Genomic DNA, 25,914 nt, shown 5'->3' on the forward strand with positions numbered 1-25,914 from the left:
CACTTATATTCCTCCCAACAATGTTAAATAACCACGTCATTACTCTAGAATAAAAAATGCTTGTTCCAGGCACCCCCAGAAAAATTTATATTTCTGTAAACAGATGTTCACCTGACCTCTACATGATGCAAATTCAAACGTTCCAACTTTCTGCAACAGGCTACAGAAAATTAAACACTTCCAGTTCCCAGTTTCAACTTTCTAGAACAATGCTGTTAAATTGAACAGTTCAAGTCAAAGGAAGGAGAAACCATTACAATGATTTGTATGAAAACTGGTCAGATCTACACAGCAGAACCCACAGGTCTCGGCAAAGGTCCTTCAGTTTAGCTGACAATGAAGTTGTTACTCACAGGTCCACCGCACAATGTACCTTACGTAGCATGCTCACATTTATGTGATATGTTGAATCTATGGAAAATGCATAAATGGTAATCCTGTATAAACTTGTGCAAAAGGGAGGCCTGTTTCACTTAACTGTAACATGTAGAGCTCAGATCAACTATATTGTAACTGCATTAAGCAACCATCAACCTCCTAATGATGGCCCTCTACTGTATCATATATAACCAAGCAATGGCTACTCAAAGAAAAACTGACCATGGCAGGCATAGTGAGTATGACTGTGTATGTATGCATAGGTCTGTATTATAACTGAACTCGGCAGCTTTCTAAACCACCAGTGTCTCATTCTTGAATGTAACCAAAAATGTATTTTCAGAGACACTTCAGTCCTCAAATTAATATATTTCAGGTGTATGTTATCAAACAATTTGAATTCTGAAACAAAATACAATTAAGTGGTATTGGACCTAGTGTTATATCTTGAGAAAAGATATTGAATGAAATCACATGGACTCTGAGATAAAGTTGGTTAACCCTTCCTTCATTAGTACACTCCATGTAATGACGTCATACCCATACATGACAAGTTCAGCATTCAATACCAGTGGTTTTTAAAACCTCTCCTGGGGACCCACAGCCTTCCATGTATTCAGTGTATCCCAGAACTAGCACACCTGAATCAACTTGTCAACTACAGGTGCTGGTCATAAAATTAGAATATCATCAAAAAGTTGATTTATTTCAGTAATTCCATTCAAAAAGTGAAACTTGTATATTATATTCATTCATTACACACAGACTGATATATTTCAAATGTTTATTTCTTTTAATTGTGATGATTATAACTGACAACTAATGAAAATCCCAAATTCAGTTTTGTTCTTTTGGGCGCGAATGTTAAGCTCCACCACTGCAGAAAAGCCAAAGATGGGACTTTATACTATTGGTATAATAAAAAATGCTTTGTGTTGTTCAAATTGCATTGGTATATTTTTCATAATAGCAATGAGGAACCTCTGAGTTTTGGGCTATATAAAATATATATATATACATTTAGCCATATATCACGCCTAAAGTCTGTATTCAGGCACTCTGACATGCATAAGAACATACCCTATCTTTAGTATTATGGCCATACTACTGCATTATAAATATGTTTGTTAGTGCTGTGTGGTGTTTCTGTTACTGCATATAGTATTTGTAGATATATTCTGTAATAAAAATATACTATAAGAATACATTTCTATACATAGATTTCATATTTTTATCCTTCATCGCTTACTACCTTTTATTTCTCTGACATTATCGAGCGGAAACCTATATAGCCTATGCAAATGTGAAGTGGCTGCTGAAAGTCCTGGAGTCAAGTGTGTCAGTCTAAAAAAAATGACCATCAAAACCTGAAACAATGAATGATATATCCGTTTCCTCTTCCACCACTATCTGTCAGCAGGCAGTTTTTTTTCATGACAATATATTAATATGTTGTTTTATTATATTTTTATGCAAGTTCTGCTAACGTTTCCAGGAAATATAATTTATTAGTATATAAATAGTATATAATGTTTCCATAAATAGCATGTGATAAGTCATTACTTAGGCAGTTGCGGGGAAATCAACAAAATCCCCAGACCCCATAGCAGAGTTAATGATTTAACTAATGTACTTCTTTCAGATTGGATGAATAAGCAACAGTCCTGCAGTAGAACTGTAACAAACGCGCTTCACACACACCTGCCTTACACCCAATAATAATCATTAATTGAAATGGTAAAATAAGCGTTTTCACAGGCAACAAAGCTAAGCCCCCGTCTATTTTTTTTTGAAGAAAGGTATATATACCGTAATACAACCGTGTGTGTATGTATATATATATATATATATATTTCTTTTTTTTTCTTCAACCTAATGCAGGAGGTGGGGCCGGCGGGAAATGTAGTGACAATGTGTGAGCGTCACCAGCGGTAATAAAAAGACCCAGTGCCAGCAACTGTCCTCGTGTAGTAGTTTTGCCCCTTTATCGGGTTCCAATCAGATTCAAAGAAGCTGTTAAGGTAAGGTACTGAGTATTTACGGAGGATTTTGGTTTGCTTCTGATGTACATTGTATCCTGTTGAGATTATTTTATTATCCAGGCGTTTAGTTAAGGATGATTGCTAGCTAGCTAGCTAAACGTGCATGGAGTAAACTGCCACGCGGATGTAGTGTTTCAGCATTGGGGATTGTAACTTGGTTTACTAGCTAGCAATGAAAACATTGGGTACTTTTTGGTATTTTTTAGAACTATCTTTATACATTTTACTTTTTAGATTTTTAACTGCAAGTATTAGCAAGCTGCTTAGTTTAATTTCTACGAACATCGCGCCAATCAGTTCTTCGTTTTATCAAAGTAGCTATTAATACTGTATGGTACAGTGTACGACTAGACATGACTGGTTAGCTACAGTAACAGTAATGTACTAACAATACATTTTAGAACACTTATTCGTATCAATTCTTATAATGTAGCGTAGGTATAAAGATGGACTACAGTTTACCGATTTGTCTAAATTAAACGGAATAACACATAACTTGTATCGCGTTTTAACCCTTCTTTGGCCTTCAAAGTTAAAGTCCGGTATTGAAAGAAATGAAAATGTATAAGGATGTTCGCCGTGGTCTACGAATTATTTCCGTCATTGTAATTATGTATTTAAAAAAAATTTAATACAACCACTGTCCATTCAAAAAAGTATTTAAATACATTTTCTGGGGCATTTTATTTCATTTGACCGGAAAGCGGGAAAAGATTGCGAGCTTATTGCCGAACGAGTCGGGTTTTAACACATGCTCTAGCAGTGGTGGATATTCATTGAAGACTGTTTATACGGCTGTATCACTCAGTGTTAAAAGCAAGAAAAACCTTTGCAGTCAATGAAGATTTAGCTTGACATTTTTATACACTGTTCTGAAAAGCGCTACGGACTTGTGAGCGGTTTCATGTGACTGATTAAAATCTATTTTAGATTTAGATCCGTATTTAGATTCAACAACTGAAATGGGTTTGTAATTTGACTATGATTTTGCCTTTGGCTACTCTCCTGTCAAAATGAACGGGCCCAGAATAAGACAGTCAACGGAATCAATCCTTTCGATGCACATTTTAATTATCCTAAATCATATTTGTCAAATATGACTGTCATTGGCAAAATAAATGTCTTAAAGATTGTATGTATTCTGGCAACCCCATGTTAGCATCAGTGTGGCGTCGAGACTAGGTTTCCGGTAAGCATACCATCTCTTGGTCGAGTAATATCACCGCTGTCCCAGACCAAAATCTCTTCTGTTTCACTTCTTCTAATCAAGGTTTTTTTCCTAACCTTGGACTCCAGGTGACGTTGGTATGCTGTGTCCAACCAAAGCTGTTGCCAGAACTTTAGTTTATTTCTCGACCATAATCTGCCTCGCACATCATTTTAGAAAGTTGTCTGTACGTCCAACTGGTTTAAAAACTGCAGACCACCTGTAACTACGCCAGTCCAGGAACTCCACATCAGCTTCTTTTGTGAGATTGAGTCCAGCCTCTCAGAAAGCTGATGAAACTAGGGTTGCGTAACTGAAGGATTTCAATACAAGCTATGTTCAGGGAACTGATCTGTGTGCTTGTCGAACTGACTTTAGTGGGCATGTATTCACCTTCAATGGCTATGGGCACACTGGGTAGGTTTGCTAGGATGAATCCTGATTTCAGTTGCAGATTGTGGTCATTTTCCTCTGGGTGAGGGATTTGGTGACGTGAATGGAGCTTGCTGTGTTAGTGTTGTGGTTATGTTATGGGCTGGCACAAGCTACCAAAAACAAACCATTGCATCCAATGGATGGCCGATTTGAATGTGCATTGATACCATGACCAGATCCTGAGGCCTGTCAGTGTTGTTCATCTGCTGGCGTCAGCTCCTGTTTCAACATCTTAATGCACAGTGCCATGTTTCAAGGATGATCTCCTGTACGGCTGAACTCCTGGCAGCTGAACACGTCCTAGATACTCCGCACACGTCACCTGTTGAGCATGTTCGGAACGCTGTGATTCTATAAGGGTCGATGGGTAGCATGGCCTCCTGCAACGGATATTCTGGTTGACCTTTGTAGCGCACCTTATGTGGAGGCAAATCTACCCCCGAAGGCAGATATGTGATTAGCTGACCTGATGAGGTGATGACCTCCCAAATCTAAAATCCTTCAATTGAGGTTTACATTTGAAACGGTTGGGTCAGGGTTATGGTTAGGATACAGGCTATGCGGCTGACACGCGGAGCATAGAAGGTTGTCGTTTTACATCATTAGGTGCCTTCTTGAATGGAGACTGCAGAATGCAATGGATGTTTGAAATGCAGGTTGTAACCCCATGTAACATCTTCTGAGCCTGCAGCCTGTTTAAAATGCAAGTGCTGCATTCGACGCTAAAGCAGCAAATTGCCGTTTTCACCTTGGGGTAGATCTTCCTCCAGAGCTTTTGGGTGAAGCAGTGAGTTTGCCGTTCTGGAGGCCATATGCCTTCTCTACGCTGATGTTATTGCCAGAATTATACTACTTAATTGAAAGCAGGGCATTAAGAAACAGACAACCAGACCAGATGCTTTTGGAATCTAATAGTGATGCCTGTTCTTCCTCCTGACTGCATATTATGTCATGGAGATGAGGCGCTTAGGGACTAGATGAGCCCTCTGGCACAGTTGAGGCATTAGAGCATTACAATTATTTAAGGTAATGGGTTTACTCTTATCACAGCTGTGATGTAAGTAGCCTGATCTCCTGTATGTATTCTAGAGAATAATATGGTAGCCGGATGTGAAAGCAGTTTGCTGAACACAACTGCAATTATAGAACTCTGTATGATGTCCTGCAATAATGAAGCCTCAAGGGTGGAGCTGTACAGTCAGCAATAGACAAATGCTTCAGGAACAGAAGTGTTCCCAGATCCTGAGCTTGCAGTTTGGAGGGCAATGAGGTCTTCCTCGACTATAGTAATAGGAGGCATTGGAATGAAAGCACTATTTACATTTTGGGAATAAAACACTAGATGGACTTATCTTGGTTTGCATAATCCGTTCCCTAACCTTTGAGTTCAGACTGGCATGTTTGAGGCGTACCACGAAAGGCGCAGGACTTTAGCGGCAAAGACATCTAGTAATGTGTGTGTACTGCACAATAACTTGAACTTGATCAAAACTGTAGCACACGTTGCTTCTGAAGGTTGTCTTGCTCTTGACATCTGCAACAAAATAATCCATCATCTTGGAAAATGTATCCTAATGTTAACAAAGCTCAGACTCTCAAAATAAACTCTTTGCTATTGTTCTTTCTGTATTCTAGAGGTGGAACGTGGATGTGCCTAGAGTCAGATGTGCTGACTTGAGCCTGCTGGCCTGCCACTTAATTTTCACCCCAGAGACGAGAAGAAGGGATTGGAGACTGAGGTGTGTGTTTTGTCATAACAAACGCCTTGTTCTGACTTCTAAGGCACGCGCTGTATTGTTCTCTGTCCCAGTGGCAAGAGACCTTGCCTGTTAGTGGAAAAACATAGTCACAAGACCTGTGCTGTAGCATTCATTAGCACTACACCATGGTATCTGCTGAACTGGAACTCCTCCCCTACTGCTGGTTGGCCCAGATTATCTTGGCTTGCTACTACACTGTACCTGTGAAGTTGGCTTGTTGCCAGCTGCACCTTTTGAAAATCTTGTGCTTGTGAGCTTAACTAGATTTTCTACATTTATCCTTGTGTTTTATTCTAGGGTTCTGTACATCATATATGTTGCTGTTCTATATGTGAAGCCTAACATTTTCTCATGGCATGCTGGGCTAACATTTCACTGTTTCCTGCGTCTACAGTTTGGTCTTGCTCTGGAGCGTATCCAGCTGATAAGGTCGACACAACCATCGGCTGACAGCTTGAGCAGCAACGGCCTTGATTAGTGACGAGCTGTTCTCCTGGTCCTCGTTTCTCCGTCCCTGGCCCCGTCCTGCCCCATCTGACCTCCTTCCTGCCTGGCCCATTACCCCCTGAAGCGGCACGATGGGGGTGGAGGAGGCAGCGGACACAGCGTCGACCGGCTCCATGCGTCTGAAGCAGGAGATCTCCCTGCTCCACGGGGTCTGCCTCATCGTGGGCAACATGATTGGTTCCGGCATCTTCGTCTCCCCGAAAGGAGTCCTGTTATACACGGGCTCCTACGGCCTGTCTTTAGTGGTGTGGGTCATTGGAGGGGTCTTCTCTGTTTTTGGGGCGCTATGCTACGCAGAGCTGGGAACCACCATCCGCAAGTCCGGGGCCAGCTACGCCTATATCCTGGAGTCCTTTGGAGGCTTCCTGGCTTTTATTAGGTGAGGTGTCCTGTTTGACTTGTTAGGCCGTGCTACAGCTCACCTAGGATTCAGGTTATTGGGCCAACGCGTGAAAGGTCCTTGAGCCATTAGTGTTCGCCTGCAAGGTCTTTGTATTTAACCTCTGAGGTTCGTCATGTTTAGAATTTATATTTCCAAAAGAGCTCTTCCAAAAGTGATGCGCTTTTTATTTCTGAATTTCCTGTAAATCTTAATCGCTAGACTCTGGACGTCTCTGATGATCGTGGAGCCGGCGTGCCAGGCGGTCATAGCCCTAACCTTCTCCAACTACCTGGTCCAACCCTTCTACCCCACCTGTGTAGCCCCCTACCATGCTGTGAGGCTCATAGCTGCAGCCATCATTGGTAAGATGAGACCACCTCAATTCTTTACCTGCCTCGCCTCCGACTGGGTCTGGGTTCACAAAGCTTTTGAAACGTGAATCTTACCTGACGCAGTGCCAGTAATTGTTAAAAACCTGTATGTGTTTTTGTTTTGAGGCATGTCTGCTTTTTAAGATGCCTTCTCTGTTATTATGCTATTAACCAGCATTCATCATGTACTGTTGGCTCGAATGTTCTTCATTGTCCAGCAAACAAATGCACAATTCTGGTCATGTTAGCAATCAATTCTAGTTGTTCCATCTTTAGGTCAACCCCCTTTCTCCATACATCTGATATTTTAATCTGTGGTGTGCTTGGGAAATTCCTACCCATTGCCTTATGGGACATTTCCCATGGCCTACTGCAGTGTGTGCATTGCTGCGCTTAAATAAATAATAGTTGCTAAAAATTTTAAAGCTAAACAAAAATGTTATACTATAAAGCACTAGCATCCCCAAAGCAAACAGAAACATCCCTCTTCTTGAGATGCGTTCAGGTTGCAGTGCCTTAGGTGGAGAAATGTGCATTTGACATGCCGTTCATGTACTTTTCAATGTGGTGTAACTAGATTGACTGGCCCTTTCAGTCACTGTACAGGATTCTCCCTGCATACCTTACGGCAGTTCATTTAAGTCTACCCCTATGAGGGCCAGATCCTGCAGTTCTTCCTCATCATTAATTGCTACAAACTGGTTTCCCAGGTCTAAACAGGTCCCTGATTGCAGTGAAACAATCCAGTTGCACTGGCTTCTGGGACCACCTGTCTTTATGACATTAGTACTAGGATAGTCTACTTGTATATATGTATGTATATGGCACATCAGATTATATGGTTTACTACACTAATACAATCTGTTTAAACAGTGGTTGTCAAGTCATTTCCCAAAGTATTGTCAGGTACCGATGTAGACCGAAAAAGCGTAGTTGTGGAATACCTCTATTGAGCTTTCTCTTTTGTCTAAAATTGTAATTTATAAATCAAATCATAATCTCACAAGCCAGTGGATTGGACAACAGCTGTCTGTTTTTATACACCTAATAATGACTTTATTTACACTTCTCAAACAGTGGCTTTATTGTTTCAGGCACATATCTCACTAGGAATGTAATCCAAATGTCTTATTTACTCATTGAACAAATGGAAAATGCTTTCCAGCCTAGTCAGGGTTGTCTCCCTTGTCCTAAAGCCTTTTTTGCTGTACATAAATGTGCTTTTTTTTTGTGGTTCTATTAACTTATTTTAAATTGTTGGTTTTGCGCTAGTCTGCATTCCCAATGGTCTACAACTATTTCTGATTCAGGAGAAATAATTTAAAAGATTTGTATTTTTCAAAATATCTGACTAGCCAGGGAGCCATGGAGAGGATGGCTATAGAGCAGCATGCTGTTGCTGACAGGCACATTTGCAGGTTGTGGCTTACAGGCTCCAAACAAATGTCATTGTGGCTAGCTGCTTAGCTAGTGATGTAGAATTCCATTATATTGAGTCCAAAGAATCAATCAAATGGGCAACTCCAAGCATCCACCTGTTTTATGGTCACTATACCACATCCCTTGGGGTTTAGGTGATAATATTTACCATGCATAGGCAATAATATAGCTCATGTGAAAACTAATATTACCTCTGTCTGCTCATTGTAGGTGGAAATGATAATCTATTCATTTGACCTTTTACTGAAATCTGTGATGGCAAACATCCCTGTGGAAAATTGTCGGGAAATTGCTTTAAAAAATATATATAATTCTGTACCCTGCAAATGTTGTGACAACTGGCCTGGCTATGGCTCTTTGATCCAGAGAGAACCCTCCTCTGTATTGCTTTTTGTTTCTGTAATTTCCTGTGTGACACCTTGCCAGGGGGTTATGAATGCATGTGTTTTTCAGCCTGAGCTGAGGAAGTCAAGGTCAAATATTTGTGCTTTGTGTGACAAACAGTAGCCTGATGTTGCGTTGAATCGCATTAACATTCCTTAATAAATTGAGTGTATGAATGCTGGTTCCCTAGTTTGTGTGGGAGATCAAGGAACATGCTTAGACATCTCATTAGCTATTTCAAAAGCTACTCTGTGGTATGTTTGTTAAAGGGGTGGTTGTTCTGTAATGCCACGTTACAGTTTGTAATGTAACTGTTTCTTTTAAATACTGTCCTGGTCTCCTGTTGCGAATTGGTCTGGTGTCACTCTGGTGTCCATTCCTATGTTTCTACAGTGGTCTGCATAAGTCCTAGGCAATGCAAAGTCAAGCTAAAGTCATTTATTCGGGTAGCAAGAGTTTATTTGTAAAACAAATGTATACGTAAATGTGTGTCTCCGTGCCTGCCTAAGACTTTCTCACAGTGCTGTATGTGTTTTCGGAGAAATCAAATTCAGTGTGTTTGGAATCAGTCTTTTTAATATCCCAGAATCCTTGTTGGAGCCTCAACCATAGGCTATAACAAATGCCGTTAAGCACACATCGCTGAAGCATTTGGAGGTTGTGTGAAGCCACTGAAGCATAAACACCCTGAACAGTAGCGTTAGCTCTTATTTAAAGGTCTGGTAAACCTTCCACTAACTGAGGAAGGGAATCCGTTCATGGGATTTTTCTGGACTGGATAGACCCATGCACCCATGTTTCCCGTCGGATGCTGCATCTGACTGTTTGACTGATGTGCCTTGGTAAAAGAGAAATGTATGCTAGATGGCATTTTATATTTTACTAAAAAGACATGGTGTTGTACATTGTCAGGCATCTGAGCAGGGGAACGCAACCGAAACCAGAAAAGTCTGGGACATTTTGTTACCGTATCTAGTAATTATGTTGCTTGGCAACTAGTTTAGATTTGGTACTCCCATCCAAATGAGATATGAACCTATTAGAAACATCCGAAAATGTAGATTGAATTAATGGGGAAAATACTTAATAGTGTAAGAAGGAATGTTGTAGGCTTAGCTTTACTACTTCAATGGTTACACATTTGAAATATGGACTGCCTGTTAAGTTTTTTGATGGTGATGTTGATGATAAATGACCATATCAGACAATATATAATCCATTTAATTGAACACCAATGAAAAGAACACTCAACATGTCTGCTCATCAAGAAAATGGCTTTGCTTAGCTGGTGTGTCCAATTAAAATGCATAATCTGATCAGCTCCATAAAAAGATCTGTGATGGGTCAAAAGTCAATTTCTCGAGAAATATTTGAAGAACATCCGCCTAGGTTGTTCTGATGAGAAACTAGAGGGGAAATGCTCAAGCACTGCGTAGCACCCAAGAAAGTGACACATTATGTAACTTAGTTTCCTCAACAGTGTAATGTTCTGTGTTTTTCCTGGTTAGCCACTGGTGTGCTGTAGCTGTTACTAGATTGCTACATGGTATGTGGACTCCTGGCAATGGAACGTCTTTCAGAATGGATTTTCCCCTCCAATGCTGATCTAACCGCCTCCACTCTTCTGGGGGGGGCTTTGCTGTAGATGTTGGAACATTCTGCCTCAAAAGCAGTAGTGAGAGTGGGCTGATGTCGGGTGATGGGTCTGTTGAAAATGTTTCTATTATTCCTGGTCCCATCATCCCACAATTCTTGTTTATACATTTTAACAAAAATGCGAGTCCTGTTGCTGGCTTCTGGAAATAATGGTTATTATGCATGGAGAGATCTAATTGTCCCATAGCACATAGTGTCTGCTTTAGACAAACCAGATGCCATTTTGTGCCGTTGTCTTTATTGATCTGGCTAAAGCCTTTGACTCAACCCCTGCATCCATATTAATGGACTCCTCTTTAAATTCATGACATTACACTCTCATCCACACTATCCTGTACACAACTGGCACCTTGCCGAACACCCTTCAACATGGCTTTAATAACATACGAAATCCATTCATTCAACCGGTCTGTTTTATCCGAGAGCAAGAATTGTGTTGTAGAAAATTAGGCAGTATTACGACTAAATAAAACCATCTAATTCTGAACTGGAAGTTGCTGTCCGGTGGCGGTGTCACGCTACGCAATGTGCCGTCGTACGGGCCATCCTACTACCATTGTTCCTCTGTGGGTGTGACTGAAATGGCTGAGTCCACATGCTATTGGCCATGTAGTGAAGCTTCTTACTTGGCCTAACCCACATGGGCAGTTAAATACGCTATGAGGTGTTATTTCCGCTTTTTCCTTTGCAGTCCTTTTCTAGGATGACAATGCAAAACCATGCGCACATCCATATGGACCAGCGCTTCACTAATCAAGGTAGGTGTGTACAATTGACTTGGCTGTAACACTTCCTGCAAAAAAATATATCTATTTTCAAACATTGGGGAAAATCTTGCACATGTCAACCCATGTGTCGGACCAACTTATCATTGTGGTTGATCTATGATGCTCAATTCCCACTAGCAGCAAATCCTTGTCTTGAGAATAGGACACAGATTGAGAACTCGTGGTCTGTGGGCATACTGTCTACCTGGGATCACATCTAGTAGATTAGTGCAAGGTTAAATAATTTGGGGAACAAAGTTCAGTTAAGGGTCACACATCTACCATAATATACCGTACGTATCAACTGGTAGTAAACCACAATTGCGGTCCTGGTATGTCATGAGGTAGGACAACAATCTCCAAACAAAGGGCTGATGGCAACCAGAACTTGGGGAGGACAATAACAATGGAACTGCTATTATGTTGGACTTATATCACACTTTTCAAGGGCCCAAAGTAACTTTAGAGTTGTGAAATAATGTGAGCTGTAGGATTTACTTTAAATTGTCTGAGCCATGTAATTAGCAAATAGTTTTGAGTTTCAGCAAAGAGTTAAGCATTCTGCCCACACCCCTGTAGATATTAGATGTTGTTACTCTTTAGAAACTGAAACAGAGCCGAGTTACATTTCCTAATCGTACAACTGAAGCGCACATGATACTACGGGTGCCTTCTAGGTTGCTGTACCACCAGCTATTCATGAGGAACTGCAGTATGGGGTTAAAAATGGCAATGGAAACATGCATATGTTTTGCGTGCGACAGTTTCATGTATCCCAAATGTTTTTGTGCACGTGCAAATCCCCAGGGTTATTACGCATGCCAGGATTCAGTCAGAAATGTGCCCTTGGTTGCTAAAACAAAGCCCCCAGATTCAAGTGCAGGGGAAGTTGCTGGGCAGCATTCTGACCAGTCCGATCCATGCCTACCTGCAGGTGTTCCCTAGTTGGGATTGCATATCGTTGGCTCAGGCATAGACACTCCTGGATTTTGATGTTATCCACATCCCATCTGAAGTCATTCCAAAAACCATAAACCCTGTCAGCCTAACCAGGGATGCTGAAGTCTAGGCCAACCTGGTCCAACACGATGACCTGGTTAAGTAACTTAAAGAACAATTTGACACTGCAATATGCAGTCACACTCAAGGGTTTGCTTCTCAGGGCAGTCCAATCTTTCAATTAGTCTTATCGAAGAGTACAAAGATTGTACCCCATTTAATCCACCTGGAGTCATTCCTGAAACGATTAGCCTCGTCAGACTAACCAGGATTGCAGATTTGTGTCAAGTCATTAGTATTCAATGCGGACCGACCTGTCCAGCTCTCTGACCCCTGCTGTTGGTCTTTCCTCGTTTTCCCCTCCAGGTCTCCTGACCGCAGTGAACTGTATGAAAGTGAAGTGGGGGGCCATCCTCCAGGTCATCTCCACGGTAGCCAAGGTCTTGGCTCTCATCGTCATCATCATAGCTGGGATGGTCAAGCTAGGACAAGGTAGGAATGACCCTGCTGGTACTCAATGTGGTGGTCTTCATCACAGGCTCTCTCGCCACGGGCCTGCCTACTCCTCTTTGTGTAGGATTTAGTAGTCACTGACAACGACTCAGTTCCAGTAGACTTGAATCTACATGTCTTTGTCCCTTTGTCCTCTCTGCAGGACAGACGGCCAACTTTGAGGATTCCTTTAAAGGTTCTAAGTGGAACCCTGGGGACTTTGCCCTGGCCCTGTATGCGGCTCTGTACTCCTACTCCGGCTGGGACACCCTTAACTTCATCACAGAGGAGATCAAGAACCCAGAGAGGTAGGCGGCTGCCAATCCTGCAGATGGTTCCGCCATGCCCCTGCTGACACGCCCCGTCCTGCTGGACACTTTCACTTAGGGGTGTGGACTTGTTTTAGGAAGTCAGAAGTAAACGTATTTCTCCGTATCTGGCAGGAACCTCCCGTTGGCCATTGGGATCTCCATGCCCATCGTCACGGTGATTTACATCCTGACTAACGTGGCCTACTACACCGTGATGAATGCTGACACTGTGCTGTCCTCTGAGGCCGTGGCTGTGGTAAGGTCCTTGTTCCTTCAGGACAGGAGGTTATGTGGGGTCGTGGTTAGGGACTAATGTCAAGTCAATCCTGTTAAAAGGTTGTCTCTCTCTCCAACCACGCACGCGCTTTGGATGCTTGTGGAGACGACAACCGTCATTTTAGAGAAACGTATTTTCTCCAAATCCGACCAGAATCTAGCTCTTATTCTGAATCTAATATAACCCTAACTGTAACTGCAGGCCTTAAATAGACGTTTTTATAGAAGTGTGCCCTGGCAAATTGTCCTCGCTTTGCCTAGTTGTTTCATGGTTTCTATCCTTGTAAGGTCTTCTGGTTCTGGTGTACACACCCACGTGGTTAAACCATTATCAGGCCATGTGGTAGGTCTTCTCTGTTTAGTGAACTGTTGACACCGGTAGTACCCTGGCTGTTCTGTGTGACCGGTGGTCTCTCTACATCGGCCCACTAATCTCCTGGGACGCTAAATGTCTTGATAGCAAGGTTTCAGGGAAGTGCTCTAACTGATGAGTTTAGCTTGTGCCCAGGACTCCGCTAATCAATGGTGATGTAATGGCAAAAACTGCACTGACTGAGGGACCTTTTCGGGCCCGTTGGCAGTCATAGGTGTGTTCTGTTAGGGTCACATTAAGTACTGTGTCTGCAGACGTTTGCTGATGAGGTTCTGGGCTGGGCCCGGTGGCTGATTCCCCTGGCGGTGGCCATCTCCTGCTACGGCGGCCTGAACTCCTCCATCATCGCCGCCTCCCGGCTGTTCTTCGTGGGCTCCAGGGAGGGCCATTTACCCAATGTTCTCTGCATGATCCACGTCGAGCGCTACACGCCGATCCCAGCGCTGCTCTTCAACGTGAGTGTACACCGCCTTAAATGGCGTGTCACGCAGCGTGCGTGTGCGTGTGTGTGTGTGTGACCACCCATAATCGAGCATGGCTACCTCTTCTAAACCTGGGACCAGCTTGTTCCTGAACACTCTTATCTGACCTTGATTTGGTTTATGGTGGAATGTCCCTAAACCAGGGTCGTGTGTGGCCCTGATCCAGGATCAGATTTGTGAGTTCATGTATGTGTCTCCTGCAGGGTGGCATGTCCCTTCTTTACTTGTGTGTGAAGGACGTGTTTCAGCTCATCAACTACTTCAGCTTCAACTACTGGCTGTTCATAGGCCTTTCCATCGCCAGCCAGATTTACCTCCGGGTCAAGTTTCCTGAAAAGCCCCGGCCCGTGAAGGTGAGACTTCCGCCGGTTCTGTTCCATTATCAGCCGCTCTGGGGACTGTAGGGGGCAAGTAAAGGAATACACTGTTAATGTCATCTTTCTTTCTCTCACCCACTCCTCCCCCCTGGCTGGTCGGGGGCATGTAGCTCTCTCTGTTCTTCCCCATTGTGTACTGCGTGTGCAGTGTGTTCCTGGTGGTGGTTCCCTTGTACAGTGACACCATTAACTCCCTGGTGGGCATTGCTGTGGCTCTGTCTGGAGCTCCAGTCTACTACATCTGTATCCACCTGCCACCCTCCTCCAGACCCGCCTTCCTGGCCAGGATGCTGGGTAAGTAAAACGGCCCGTAGGAGTTTGGAATAAGAGTCGAGTTGGGTGTGATTACGCTTTTACAGGTGGCGGTGAAAAGCAGTTCCTACTGGCTGCTTTTGGGATTTTAGTTTTAAAGGGCTAGTTTTGGTGTTCATGTGGATGTTGTGTAGGGCACAGTATGAAGGAGCTTATGTAGGTTCTGATGGTGGGGTCACATACACTACCCACTGAAATTGCAGCTGGTACTGGTTTTGACCCTTGGTTTCACTTCCTTTCCTCAGATGCCGTCTCCCTGAACACACAGAAGTTATGTCTGTGCTGTGTGGCTTCTCCTGACCTAGACCTCGACAACATCCCAGAGGAGAAGTTAAAGTGAGGGGTGGAGTGACGTTAAGGATGAAGTGGGGTTGGAGGGTGAACTTGAGGTGGGAACAATTTTTGCAGCGACCCTCGACACCCCCCCCCCCCCCCCCCCACCTGCAGCACAGGCCTTATCGAAATGTTTTTTTTTCTTCCCTGTTTTACCAGGGCTATACATTTGTTTGTGACTTGATCTACTATGCACAGCGTGTGTTCTCTTTTGGCCACGATCTGCCCCATCATGCGCTGCTACGTTCATCTGCATCTAACAGAGAAGACCCCTAGTCACACCGATGGAGCTATGTCAACCGTGCAAGAGATCCAGTTATTGCAAGCGGAAAGTTGTGGCTTGTTTTTAGAATAGATTTCCCTAAGCGGGACCTGCCGTCCAATGTCTTTGTCAAACCTTTTTAGAGATGTACATTTTTCTGGCTTGTGATTGAATGAGTTTGCTATTTAATGTTTTGAGGAAGTTGAAGATGCCCATTCAGGCCCTACTTTACCTGCCTTAGGCCTTGGGTGGGGTGTGTACTTTAACATGAGTTGGTACTGTATCTTAAAGTGGTTTGGTTTGAGCCATTATGCAGTTAGTGTTTATTAGTGAAGTTGACAGGGGTTTAGAACATAGAAATTGTTGTCTATCTGGTTCTATGAAGTTCCAGTTATTTTGCATTTTTCATGTCTCTGCCAAACCATACCAAGCTAAGCTGATCTCTGGCACTTGCTGCTTTCCTGTTTGTTGCATTCTCGTGCTTCTTTTTACAAAACCTTGTTACCAAACTGTATAATGGTTTATTAGCTTTTTTCAGATTTTGGTCTCATCAATTCTATTGTTCTATTGGCCTTGAATAGCACAGCTAACATAGGAAATCTTACAATATGACAAGTTACTGACATGGATAGTGTGTCTGTTGCCGTTTTGCCATCTGTTACCAAAAGTGTGTAGGCTACAGATCAGGACAATTACTTCATGCCTTTAATGAAAGGTGGCTCTCAGTCCATTGAATTCACCAACAGTGACATGTTTACAGCATTTGCTGAAATTAGCGCACAATGTTAGACTGTTTTTGCTTGTTTCCCCTCAAACCATACCTCTGTTTCTGCTGCTGTAGAAATTGGGCGAATATAGAAAAGGGAGGCTTTAGAATGTGTTCATGTGTCTGGTTTCAGTTGTTTTGTATAAGGTAGTATCCCATTTTAATCCAGTTAGGTGGTGAATGTTCGCTCCCATTGACTTGTCTTGCATGTTTGGTTATGTAGGATGTGTAACTAATCTGCTCAGATCCAGTGACATCCACCTTCTTGCAATTTGGATTGACTGTCTTGCCTGTCCTGTATTTTAGGGATGTCACCTTTCCTTTATGGTGCATTTCATTGATTGTGACTCCAGACCAAATGTTGTAGCCAGTTTGAGTTCTAAGTGCCATCTAGAGGTCAAGATTCAGGAGTACTTAGCACTCAGTGGCACTTGACAAATCAAAACTGTCAGTAAATGCAATCCAAAGTTTGTACTCTTTCTTTTATATTGTAATTGAGAGTTTTCCTGTTTATTCTAAGCGGTTTCAAAAAGTGACTTGGTAAAAACATGAATTTTATTTTCTTACATGACCTTATTGTAGAATCTGAGCAGTTCTGTGAATGTCTGTCATTGTAATGTCTTTAGAATCTTTTAATTTAAAGCTTTGATGGTTTGTGGGATGTTATACAGCATATGTTTTTATTTTATTTTACTTTTTCTATTTTCCTGATTAATGCAAGACAAATGTGCAGTCTCACTTGCTTTATTGATGTCACTGATATGTTTTTGAATCTTTTGGCCATTTTCCTCAAGATGACTAGATTCTAAACAACATTTTATTCAAGTTAACTACAAGTTAAAGTCTGTCTACAGAACTGTCAGTTTAAGGTAATCGTTTTTGGCTTTTCCTACTGTATTCCTAAATTGCATACCGGACTACATGATGTTCAACTAAGACTTACTTGACAGAACAACATGGCCAGTTCTGCCTCTATCATTGTAACTGATGTACTGGTCTTTCAATTAGCCAATGGATTTTGTCTTGGAGTGTCTGTCACACATGTGACACAGACTGATCTTAATCACAGCTGTTTTGTTTCTTGTACAACCTATAAGAGTTGCTATGTAGGCAGAAGAGTCTTTGCTTGTGCCTTTCGTAAACGTGACTTGTTAAAGCAAATGTATTTAGTTTTTTTGCATCATGAGTTGTCCCTTCAGCGTAGTTCTACTGCACCAAACGTTGTCTTTTAGGTGTGAGAGACTAGCTGTTCTGTTAGTCTGGTCTCCACTCAGTTGCTTTAGTCTGACACCAAAAGGGGCATTAGGTTTGAAGTTCTTCCTTTTAAAGCAAGAGGAGGATCTATTGGTGTTGCTGTGATTTCCATCTGCCACGTCTACACTGTCTTGTCATTTACATCAAATTCATTACACAAGATCCACCACCCATCGTTGGCTTGTTCAAGACATTTCATTGAAGCCTGTGGTTCCATTTCATTCCTCATGTTCTTATGGTCTTGTCATTCTTTTCCATATGGCTGGTCATATTCTGCTCTTTTTCTGGTTCACTGTATCTGTCCTAGTCCAATTCTAGTCGGTCCTTGTAGAGGTTACATAAATCACGTTGGTGTATACATTTTAAATGTTGAAATGTATTCGAGTGTTTGACTGATCTGTTCCAATTTGTATCGGTTTTATGATTGAAATGAGTACTGCACAACAAACTGAAAACAAGCTTTGCATTGCAGAGATGTCTTCATCGAAGGGTTTAAAGAAAATGGAATAAAGAAACACCGTATTCTACACTGCCTTATTCTTGCCTTACAGATTACATTTTTTTTTTCTTCTTCCCTTCGTTTAATCCTCAACTAATTGAAAATCCCACTCTGACAACATTCAATGGGAACATATATGCTATACATAGCTGTTCTGTGAACAGTTGAAGACCTCAGCCTTTACATAGTGAACTGGGTGCGATCCATCCTAATGTCTAGTCTTGTGATCATAACTTCAACTTGGTGGTCAAGTGGCAGTCAGCCAGTGAACTGTACTGAAATGAAGTGAACTGAGCTGCTTTAATGCAGTTTTTCCCAATCCTGGTTCTGGGGCCCCAAAGGGGTGCACATTTGTGTTTTGGCAGCACTCACTTTCTCAATTTAAGGACTTGACTGTCAGTTTGATGTAATCAACCTAAGCTGTAGGTGTGAGTGCTGGGGCAAACATAAAAATGTGCACCCCTTTGGGGCCCCAGAACCAGGATTGGGAAAAACTGCATTAAAGCAGCTCAGTTCACTTTATTTCAGTACAGTTCACTGGCTGACTGCCACTTGACCACCAAGTTGAAGTTATGATCACAAGACTAGTGGTTATGATACTGATACAAATTATTTCCATATCAATGATTACTTTCAATGTATGTCCTCTGTCCATCTCTATGGGAGATGAATGTAACATGCACTGAAAGGGTTGTCCACTAGAGGGCTGTAATGCAACATAAACCTCTCAAAGTATATGATGGATTTGCATGGGCAATAGTTTGCAGGCAAGGTAAATGTTATTTCATCTATTGGGCTTCAGCAAACTAAGAGTAAAGAGTTCTTGTTTGTCAGTCCAGAATAACTGATGGCTTTGTCTTAGGTCAGCTAATCTTGTCCACAAGGGGTGGGTGTGTGTATGTGTGTGTTTGTTTGTGTTGGTGGGATCGCTATGTGTTAAGTCCTAGCGGCGGCTCACATTTCAGCAATGTGTGCACTCTCCTCCGGTGCAGCCAGTCAATAGGTGTGTGTGTGTGGTCGTCGGCCCGGGGATTGGGTTCCAATGACTCATGCATTAAAGATTGAGCTGAGAGGGAGAAGACAATCCACACCTCCAGTGTTATTACCAGACCCAGTCCGACTGTGACCCAGGAGAATTTCATATCCTGAAAGGTTGCTGTCCAGTACCAGAGACCACCAGGTTCAGGCCCCGAGCCTGGCCGTTACAACCCAGGCATGACCTCCTGTCCCTGGGATGAGACCGTGTGGAGGATGGTTTGGTGATGGTGGATGACTCAGGCCATGGAACTGTCTCGACGGCTGCACTGGATCCGGAATCGGCCGTGGAAGGCCCGGGCCAGACGCAGGGAGTTCAGCAGTAAGTAGTCCTATTGTTTTCAGTGTCTCTACTTTGCCAAGGCCTGTGGTCCATGAGCGAGTCGAGAGGGGGGCTCTTGGGGCCCTGAGCGAATCGAGAGGGGGGCTTTTGGGGCCCTGAGCGAGTCGAGAGAGGGGCTCTTGCTCCTTGTTTGATTTTTGCTGTGAATTCATTTCCTGTGAAACTGAGACGTGCACACACATGATCAGCCGCTCAGTCAGCATTTATGTAGGCTCTATTTGAAAATGCGGTGCTGTGAAGGAGTTACATAGAGACTACAGTTAGAGTTCATGTTAATGGGTTTGCCCCGTGCGTCTTATGGATGGAAGCATGTAGACAAGCTCATATATTCTGACATGGAGCCATGCATTAGCCCTAGCCATTAGACGTCCTCTAAGAGATGGAGAAATGTAGTGGTGCAGTTCGCTGTATTGCGTAACAGCAGCACAGTAGGAGGGCTTGTGTAACTGTTGTTCAATGTTTTGGGGGCCTTTCCTGATTCGTCACAAATCCCAGTTCCTAGGGGACCCCCTTTGTAATGAGAGCCCAACACGGGTAAGATGAGGTTTTACTATGACGTAGCAGTGAACGTCTAAATGATCTGGGTCTTGGGAGAGAACATTTTAAATACCCACCTCTTGGCAACGCAGAGAACATTTAGCAGTTGTCAAGATTTCCTGCAATTATACTCATTTTACCAAGAGGCCTAGGGAAACCATTGTAGTTGTAAAGCTTAAATTACAATGAAATGAAGTATTAAGAGAACAGACATGTATTTACTTTTGGCTGCTGTACTTCCACCGACCCTCGGGTGTTTAGAGAACTTGCTCAGTAAATGCTCAGGACTGTGTTCACGCCCCCTATAGCTTGCTTGGGTCAAGTACTGCACTTGAAACACTGATGCCCTTGAGACTTGCTACATCATTTGGCTCTAGATAAGAGCATCTGCTTAATGATTTTAATGAACGTCTAGACTGAAGTAATGTTTTTAATTGTTACGATGGCCATGTTGAGTGGGTTTTTTGTATTTCATATTGACTTTTGGACTGTTTCTTTATGTGAGTGTGTGTGTGTGCGCATTGATATGTTGACAGGAGAGTGTGGTGGTGGAAGATGTTACCTGAGCCTCTGCTGTATAGACAGGACAGAACTGTTGGAGAGTCTAGGATCACTTCACGCATCAGCTCGTGTGACCAGCTGATTGGCTTCCATCCTTGGCTGTGACCAGCTGATTGGCTCTGATCCTTGGCTGTGACCAGCTGTTTGACTCCGGTCCACGGCTGTGACTAGAACAGTTAATGTTAAATGCAATACTTGAGGTTGTAGGAAAGTTAGCTCTTGGCTAGTTTACATGTTTGCAAGAAAATGCACTTCAATACTTTCTCACAAATGTTCCGTTAGCTGCTTACCTCTTTGAAATTGGTGAAAGATCATTGGGAGGGGTTCATTTTAGAGCGTAGTTCAACTAGCTAAAGGGGAAACATGCTTGCTGTTGCTGGTTAGAGTGACATTTTCTGGTGATTTACAATATCTTACTCTGGAACAGAGAAAGGCGGTGAGCTTAGAAAACCTCAACATTTCTTAGGTGTTAATAAAACTAGGGGCCTGCATTCCTCACATGCCCTTCCTGGACATGCACAGTAATGGGTAGGCTGTGCCAGCTTTCTGAGCAGCGTCAAAAGCCCTTTTGTGCCTTGCCCCAACTACGCAGGAGCCGGGGAAGGTGGATGTTGTCAGTGGGGCGGTGGGGGGGGGGTTAAATCTGTTCCAGTTCAATTGAAATTGCAGAGGATCAAGTGGTTTTACCTGGACTGGGCCAGAATACATTTATAGCTTTGTGTCTGAGCATTAAGTGTCCTGAGTACTTCCTGTTCTGTGGCATTTCTGCATCCCCTTTTGTGTGTGTGTGTAAGTGAGAGAGTGATGGACTACAGAAACGGACCACTCATCTTGGTCTGTGGTGGACTAGGCTGATGGGTGAGCAGGATGGGATATTACTGGGTCTTATTCCCTGTAGGACTGGAACAACCCTGGTGACATTGGGTATTATTCCCTGTAGGACTGGAACAACCCTGGTGACACTGGGTCTTATTCCCTGTAGGACTGGAACAACCCTGGTGACACTGGGTCTTATTCCCTGTAGGACTGGAACAACCCTGGTGACACTGGGTCTTATTCCCTGTAGGACTGGAACAACCCTGGTGACACTGGGTATTATTCCCTGTAGGACTGGAACAACCCTGGTGACACTGGGTATTATTCCCTGTAGGACTGGAACAACCCTGGTGACACTGGGTATTATTCCCTGTAGGACTGGAACAATCCTGGTGACACTGGGTATTATTCCCTGTAGGACTGGAACAACCCTGGTGACACTGGGTAATATTCTGTGTGTTTGACTGGACAGAGATGTCTGCTGAGCAGTTAAGCTGTAATAGGGCAAGGCGCCAGGCACGCGCATCCCTGTGAAATGAATAAGAAGTTTATGAACTAGGACAGAGCATATGACTGGCACTGAAGCCTACTCCTAATCTCTTGCCTGCTTGCTCAAGAATTTGGTTTAATTACAGAACTGAATATGTTAAAGCGATTTGAGAGGGAGAGATGGAGGGACAGAAAAAGAGTTTGAAAGAGAAAGGAGAAGGGTGATAGAGGGAGAGAGAAGGGCAGGAGCAATCCTGTTGTACGTGTGACAGAGAGGATTTAGTTCAAGCTAATCAGCTGAATGCCATGTTAAATGTCCAGTGACAGCAGAGAGAACGCTTGGCTCAAAAGACCCTCACATATCTAATTAATAACCCACTGTGGAGTGCCACAGCGTTCCCTGGAACTCTACTGCCTTTTCTACGGAATCTACTGTTGTCTCTACTTTTCTACTGTCTCAAATGCTGTCGCTTGTCTTTTCTGCTGTCTCTACTGTTATCTCTATTGCCTTTTTTCTGCCTTCTCTGCTGTGATCTCAACGGCTGTCTCTACTTTTGCGGTATCTACTACATCCTCTATTGTCTCTAATACTGTATCGAGTGTCTATACTTCTGCTTCTACTGCTGTCTCTACTACTGTATTGGCTGTACTCTAATGCCGTCTCCACTGTCTCTACTGCTGCTCCAATAGACACAGTTCAGATGAAGCAGCCTAGTTGAACGGAACATGGTAAAAGGACAACAGATTGTTTCTCATCACTGTTGTACAGTAATTTGGAACAGAACAGTTTGGTTGTTTAAGTACAGATAGACTTCTGATTCCTCAGTAGTTCCTCAGTAACTGCAATGACAGATTGCTTGACAAACACCCTTTCAGCATGCAGCCGGACAGCGTAGGAGAACATCAGATGGCATTGGAGGGCACAGTACAGTAGGCTTACAGGACCTTTGTGTCTGCAGCCGGGGCAGGAGCTCTTTGTAGCGAGACGGTTAAAAGGATCATCTCTAAGAACTGAATCCCCACCCCCTTCTCATATTAAAAAGCAATTGTTGGGAACACCCCGCGGTGAGGAAAAGTGTGAAGCTCTCTCTAACCCCCCTGTCCCGTCTCAGCCCATCCCATCTCATCCCAACACACACACACATAAAAGGCCAGAGGCTCTGTGGGGTATGTTTAATTTCAAAGCTCTCTTTCATCTGAGTGGCTGACTGCGTTGCTGCGGTCTAGTTTCCAGACACGTTGTTGGAGATGTATTTCTACCAGTCAGACAAAGGCAGCACCGCTGGGGAGGTGTGTGCTTGATGCTCATCTTCAGTCAGTCTGGGTCCTCCTGGAGAAATGGGATTGAGGGATAACGGGAGAGAGGAAAGAGACCAGAGAAAGGGATGAGGAGAGATTAGTGTTCAGGGGATTCGGCTGGATGCTGTCTGGTTTGGTCCAGAGCCAGATAAGAACAGCTGATCACTCCGGGGGGAAAAAAACATCTTAAAAAGAGGAAGATGGGAATTGTAGAAGACACCAGAATACCATTACCTCAATTGATGGTCTGTGATACTACTGTAGCCATTGCTTCCAGAGAATATAGGCTTTTGCCTTCTTATCGAACGAGTAAAGCTTCAACAATGAAACATCTATTTAATTTAAAGCCCTTAGTTTAAACTGAACATATTAGATAAAGACAGATAATGGAACATTTCCCAAATAGAAGACTGTGTGATTCAAGGCCCTGCAGCAAGGATCCCTTTATTTTACCGAGTGCCTGACTAAAACTCATCATGTATTAGCACCTGTGTGTGCACCCATCAGTGGGTTGGTTTATGTCTGTGTCCTTTAGTAAAGACAATGTTGTGGAAATCAGACTTGAATTGGGATTCTTTGAGAAACTGCTGCTTGTACTTAAAATCAATATTAATAGTGATTCTAATGATCCTCTTTCTTATGGATTATAGTCGTTTTGTATTAGGCTGTTGATACATTAGATAAAATGGGTATTCCATGTGGAATGCATGTGCATTAATGAAGGGAGGATTATGAGATGCCAAAAATAAATATGTTTCCTTTGCTTTGACAAGCCACTTCCAAATCATCAGTCCCGTCTCCCCTGAGGAGGGAGTGAGTTTAATCTATTCTTAGTCCTCTGGAGAGAGAGGAGACATGTCGGCTGGTTCAATCAGGAAACACTCCAGTCCTTCCTTATTCGGCAAAGCCCATGCAGGGGTGGTGCTTCATTTATTATTAGTGTTCAGATGAGCCCCCAGAGGAAACATCCTGAATATAGACGACAATGAACCCAAAGGGTTTGGTTAAGGGCCTGTGCCCGTCAATGAGCTGTGGTTGCCATGATTGGTTGGAGCAGAGAAAGACTCATGATCTGTTTTTGACGCCCTGAACTTTTAGTAACTATGTGGGTTGCAAGTGTTATTATTTTGCTGTCTGGTTGAATTATAGATGTGGGTTAGAGGGTGTTTCACTGTGACGTGTACAGGATGATTAGATGCCTTGTTCATCTGAGGTGTTTCCAGGTATGACCACCAGGGGGCTGTAGTTTGGATGGCGATCCGCAGCAGAGAACCAGCTCAGCGTCCAGGGGGACAGGCACACAATACCCACCGTGGATCTCTTGTAGTTGGCGCGATGATTATTGCAGAAAGTACTTTTTTTCCCCTATTCCCCACTTCTAAACCTGTACCTATGCTTTGATCACTGGTAGTGAGAGGAAAGAAGAATGGACTTATTTCACCACATCCTCTATTCTTCCCAAATTCATGACTGAGAATAAATTTCTGTCACTTTCACAAAAGGATGTTTTGTAAGAGGAAGTATTGCACTTTTTTTTATTTTTTTTTATTAACGGGTATATTTGGAAATTATGAAAGTACTGTAACTTCAGTTCTGTTGCTCAATTCTCAGTTCTGACTGACTCACCCAGGGGATTTGGCATCTCAGTATCCTGCCGGGCTTTGATCAATTCATAAGGGATCAAATCAATCTGCTGCTGAAACGCCGTAAACACCACCGGCGCGTGTCAGCATTCATACTTTTGATGTGTCTGTGCGTGCATATACAGCCGTGGTGTGTGAGGCCATGTATGACCACGTAGACACAAGTATGACATGGCATCAGTTTCCACTGTCCTTAATTGCGATGTTAAGCGCTTCATGATAGCAACAAGGCATCTCAGGGGTTGGTGGTATATTGCCGATTTACACCAGCTGAGCTCTGTGTCCAGGCACTCAGCGATGTGTTTTTGCCTAAGAACAGCTCTTACCCGTAGTTCATCAGCCACATGCTAGACCCTCTGGAGTTATTACTCTATTACTTATTTTCTCTTTCCTTCTCTGCATCCTTCTCTCTTTCCCTTTCTACAGCCTTCTATCCTTTCGTCACCCCCCTCCATCCATCCTTATCTTCTTTTCTCAAACCTATTTATCTCTCTCTCCATCATTATTTTCTCTCCCTCTCCTTCCTTCTCTCCTCTTTGTTAGTCATTTCCTTCTCTCCCTCTCCATCCTCCTCCCTGTGCCTAGAGCCTTAAAGGCACAAACACACCATGGCAACGCACTCCTAAAGTGGTACAGCAAGAGTCATAATGAGAGAGACACACAGAGAGAGACAGAACAACAAATGGAGAGAGCGATGGAGAGATGGAAAGACAGACAGAGAGAGAATAAGACAGAGGGTCCAGGTGCTCATGTTGCTTAGTTGCTCAAAACCAGATTGTATTACTGATTATCATGAATCATCCTGCCTCTTTGCCTCTCTCCCTTCTCTCTCTCTCTCTTCTCTCTCTCTCTCTCCCTCCTATCTCTCTCTCCCTCCTCTCTCTCTCTCTCCCTCCTCTCTCTCTCTGTCCTCTCTCTCTCTTTCTCACACACCACCTTGTGCCACCTCTCTGATATAGGCTTCTCCCTCGCTCATTCTCTCTCCTAATGGATTTGTCTGTCTTTCTGTCACTGTTTCTGTTGTGATCTCTCCCTCAACCCCTCCGTATGAGCTATGTCAGATTACTGTGCCTTTTCTAACGTTTGATGCTTGTCATGCATTAGCCGATCCTGAATGTCCTGAATT

At 43.2% G+C, this 25,914-nt stretch overlaps 1 protein-coding gene across 1 annotated transcript; it reads left to right on the forward strand.

The window, feature by feature from the left end:
* The first annotated feature begins 2,293 nt into the window (after positions 1-2,293).
* Positions 2,294-18,093, forward strand: si:dkeyp-120h9.1 (uncharacterized protein LOC566469 homolog). The gene is made up of 12 exons (XM_010873390.4): positions 2,294-2,399; positions 5,698-5,801; positions 6,217-6,708; positions 6,931-7,073; positions 12,695-12,820; positions 12,984-13,128; positions 13,264-13,387; positions 14,035-14,235; positions 14,466-14,615; positions 14,750-14,933; positions 15,197-15,340; positions 15,444-18,093. Exons 3-11 carry the CDS (start codon positions 6,401-6,403, stop codon positions 15,289-15,291), a joined length of 1,476 nt encoding a protein of 491 aa, XP_010871692.2. The 5' UTR covers positions 2,294-2,399; positions 5,698-5,801; positions 6,217-6,400; the 3' UTR covers positions 15,292-15,340; positions 15,444-18,093.
* Positions 18,094-25,914: the final 7,821 nt, after the last annotated feature.

Source organism: Esox lucius, chromosome 10 (assembly GCF_011004845.1).
Source record: "Esox lucius isolate fEsoLuc1 chromosome 10, fEsoLuc1.pri, whole genome shotgun sequence".
Lineage (NCBI taxonomy): Eukaryota > Metazoa > Chordata > Actinopteri > Esociformes > Esocidae > Esox > Esox lucius.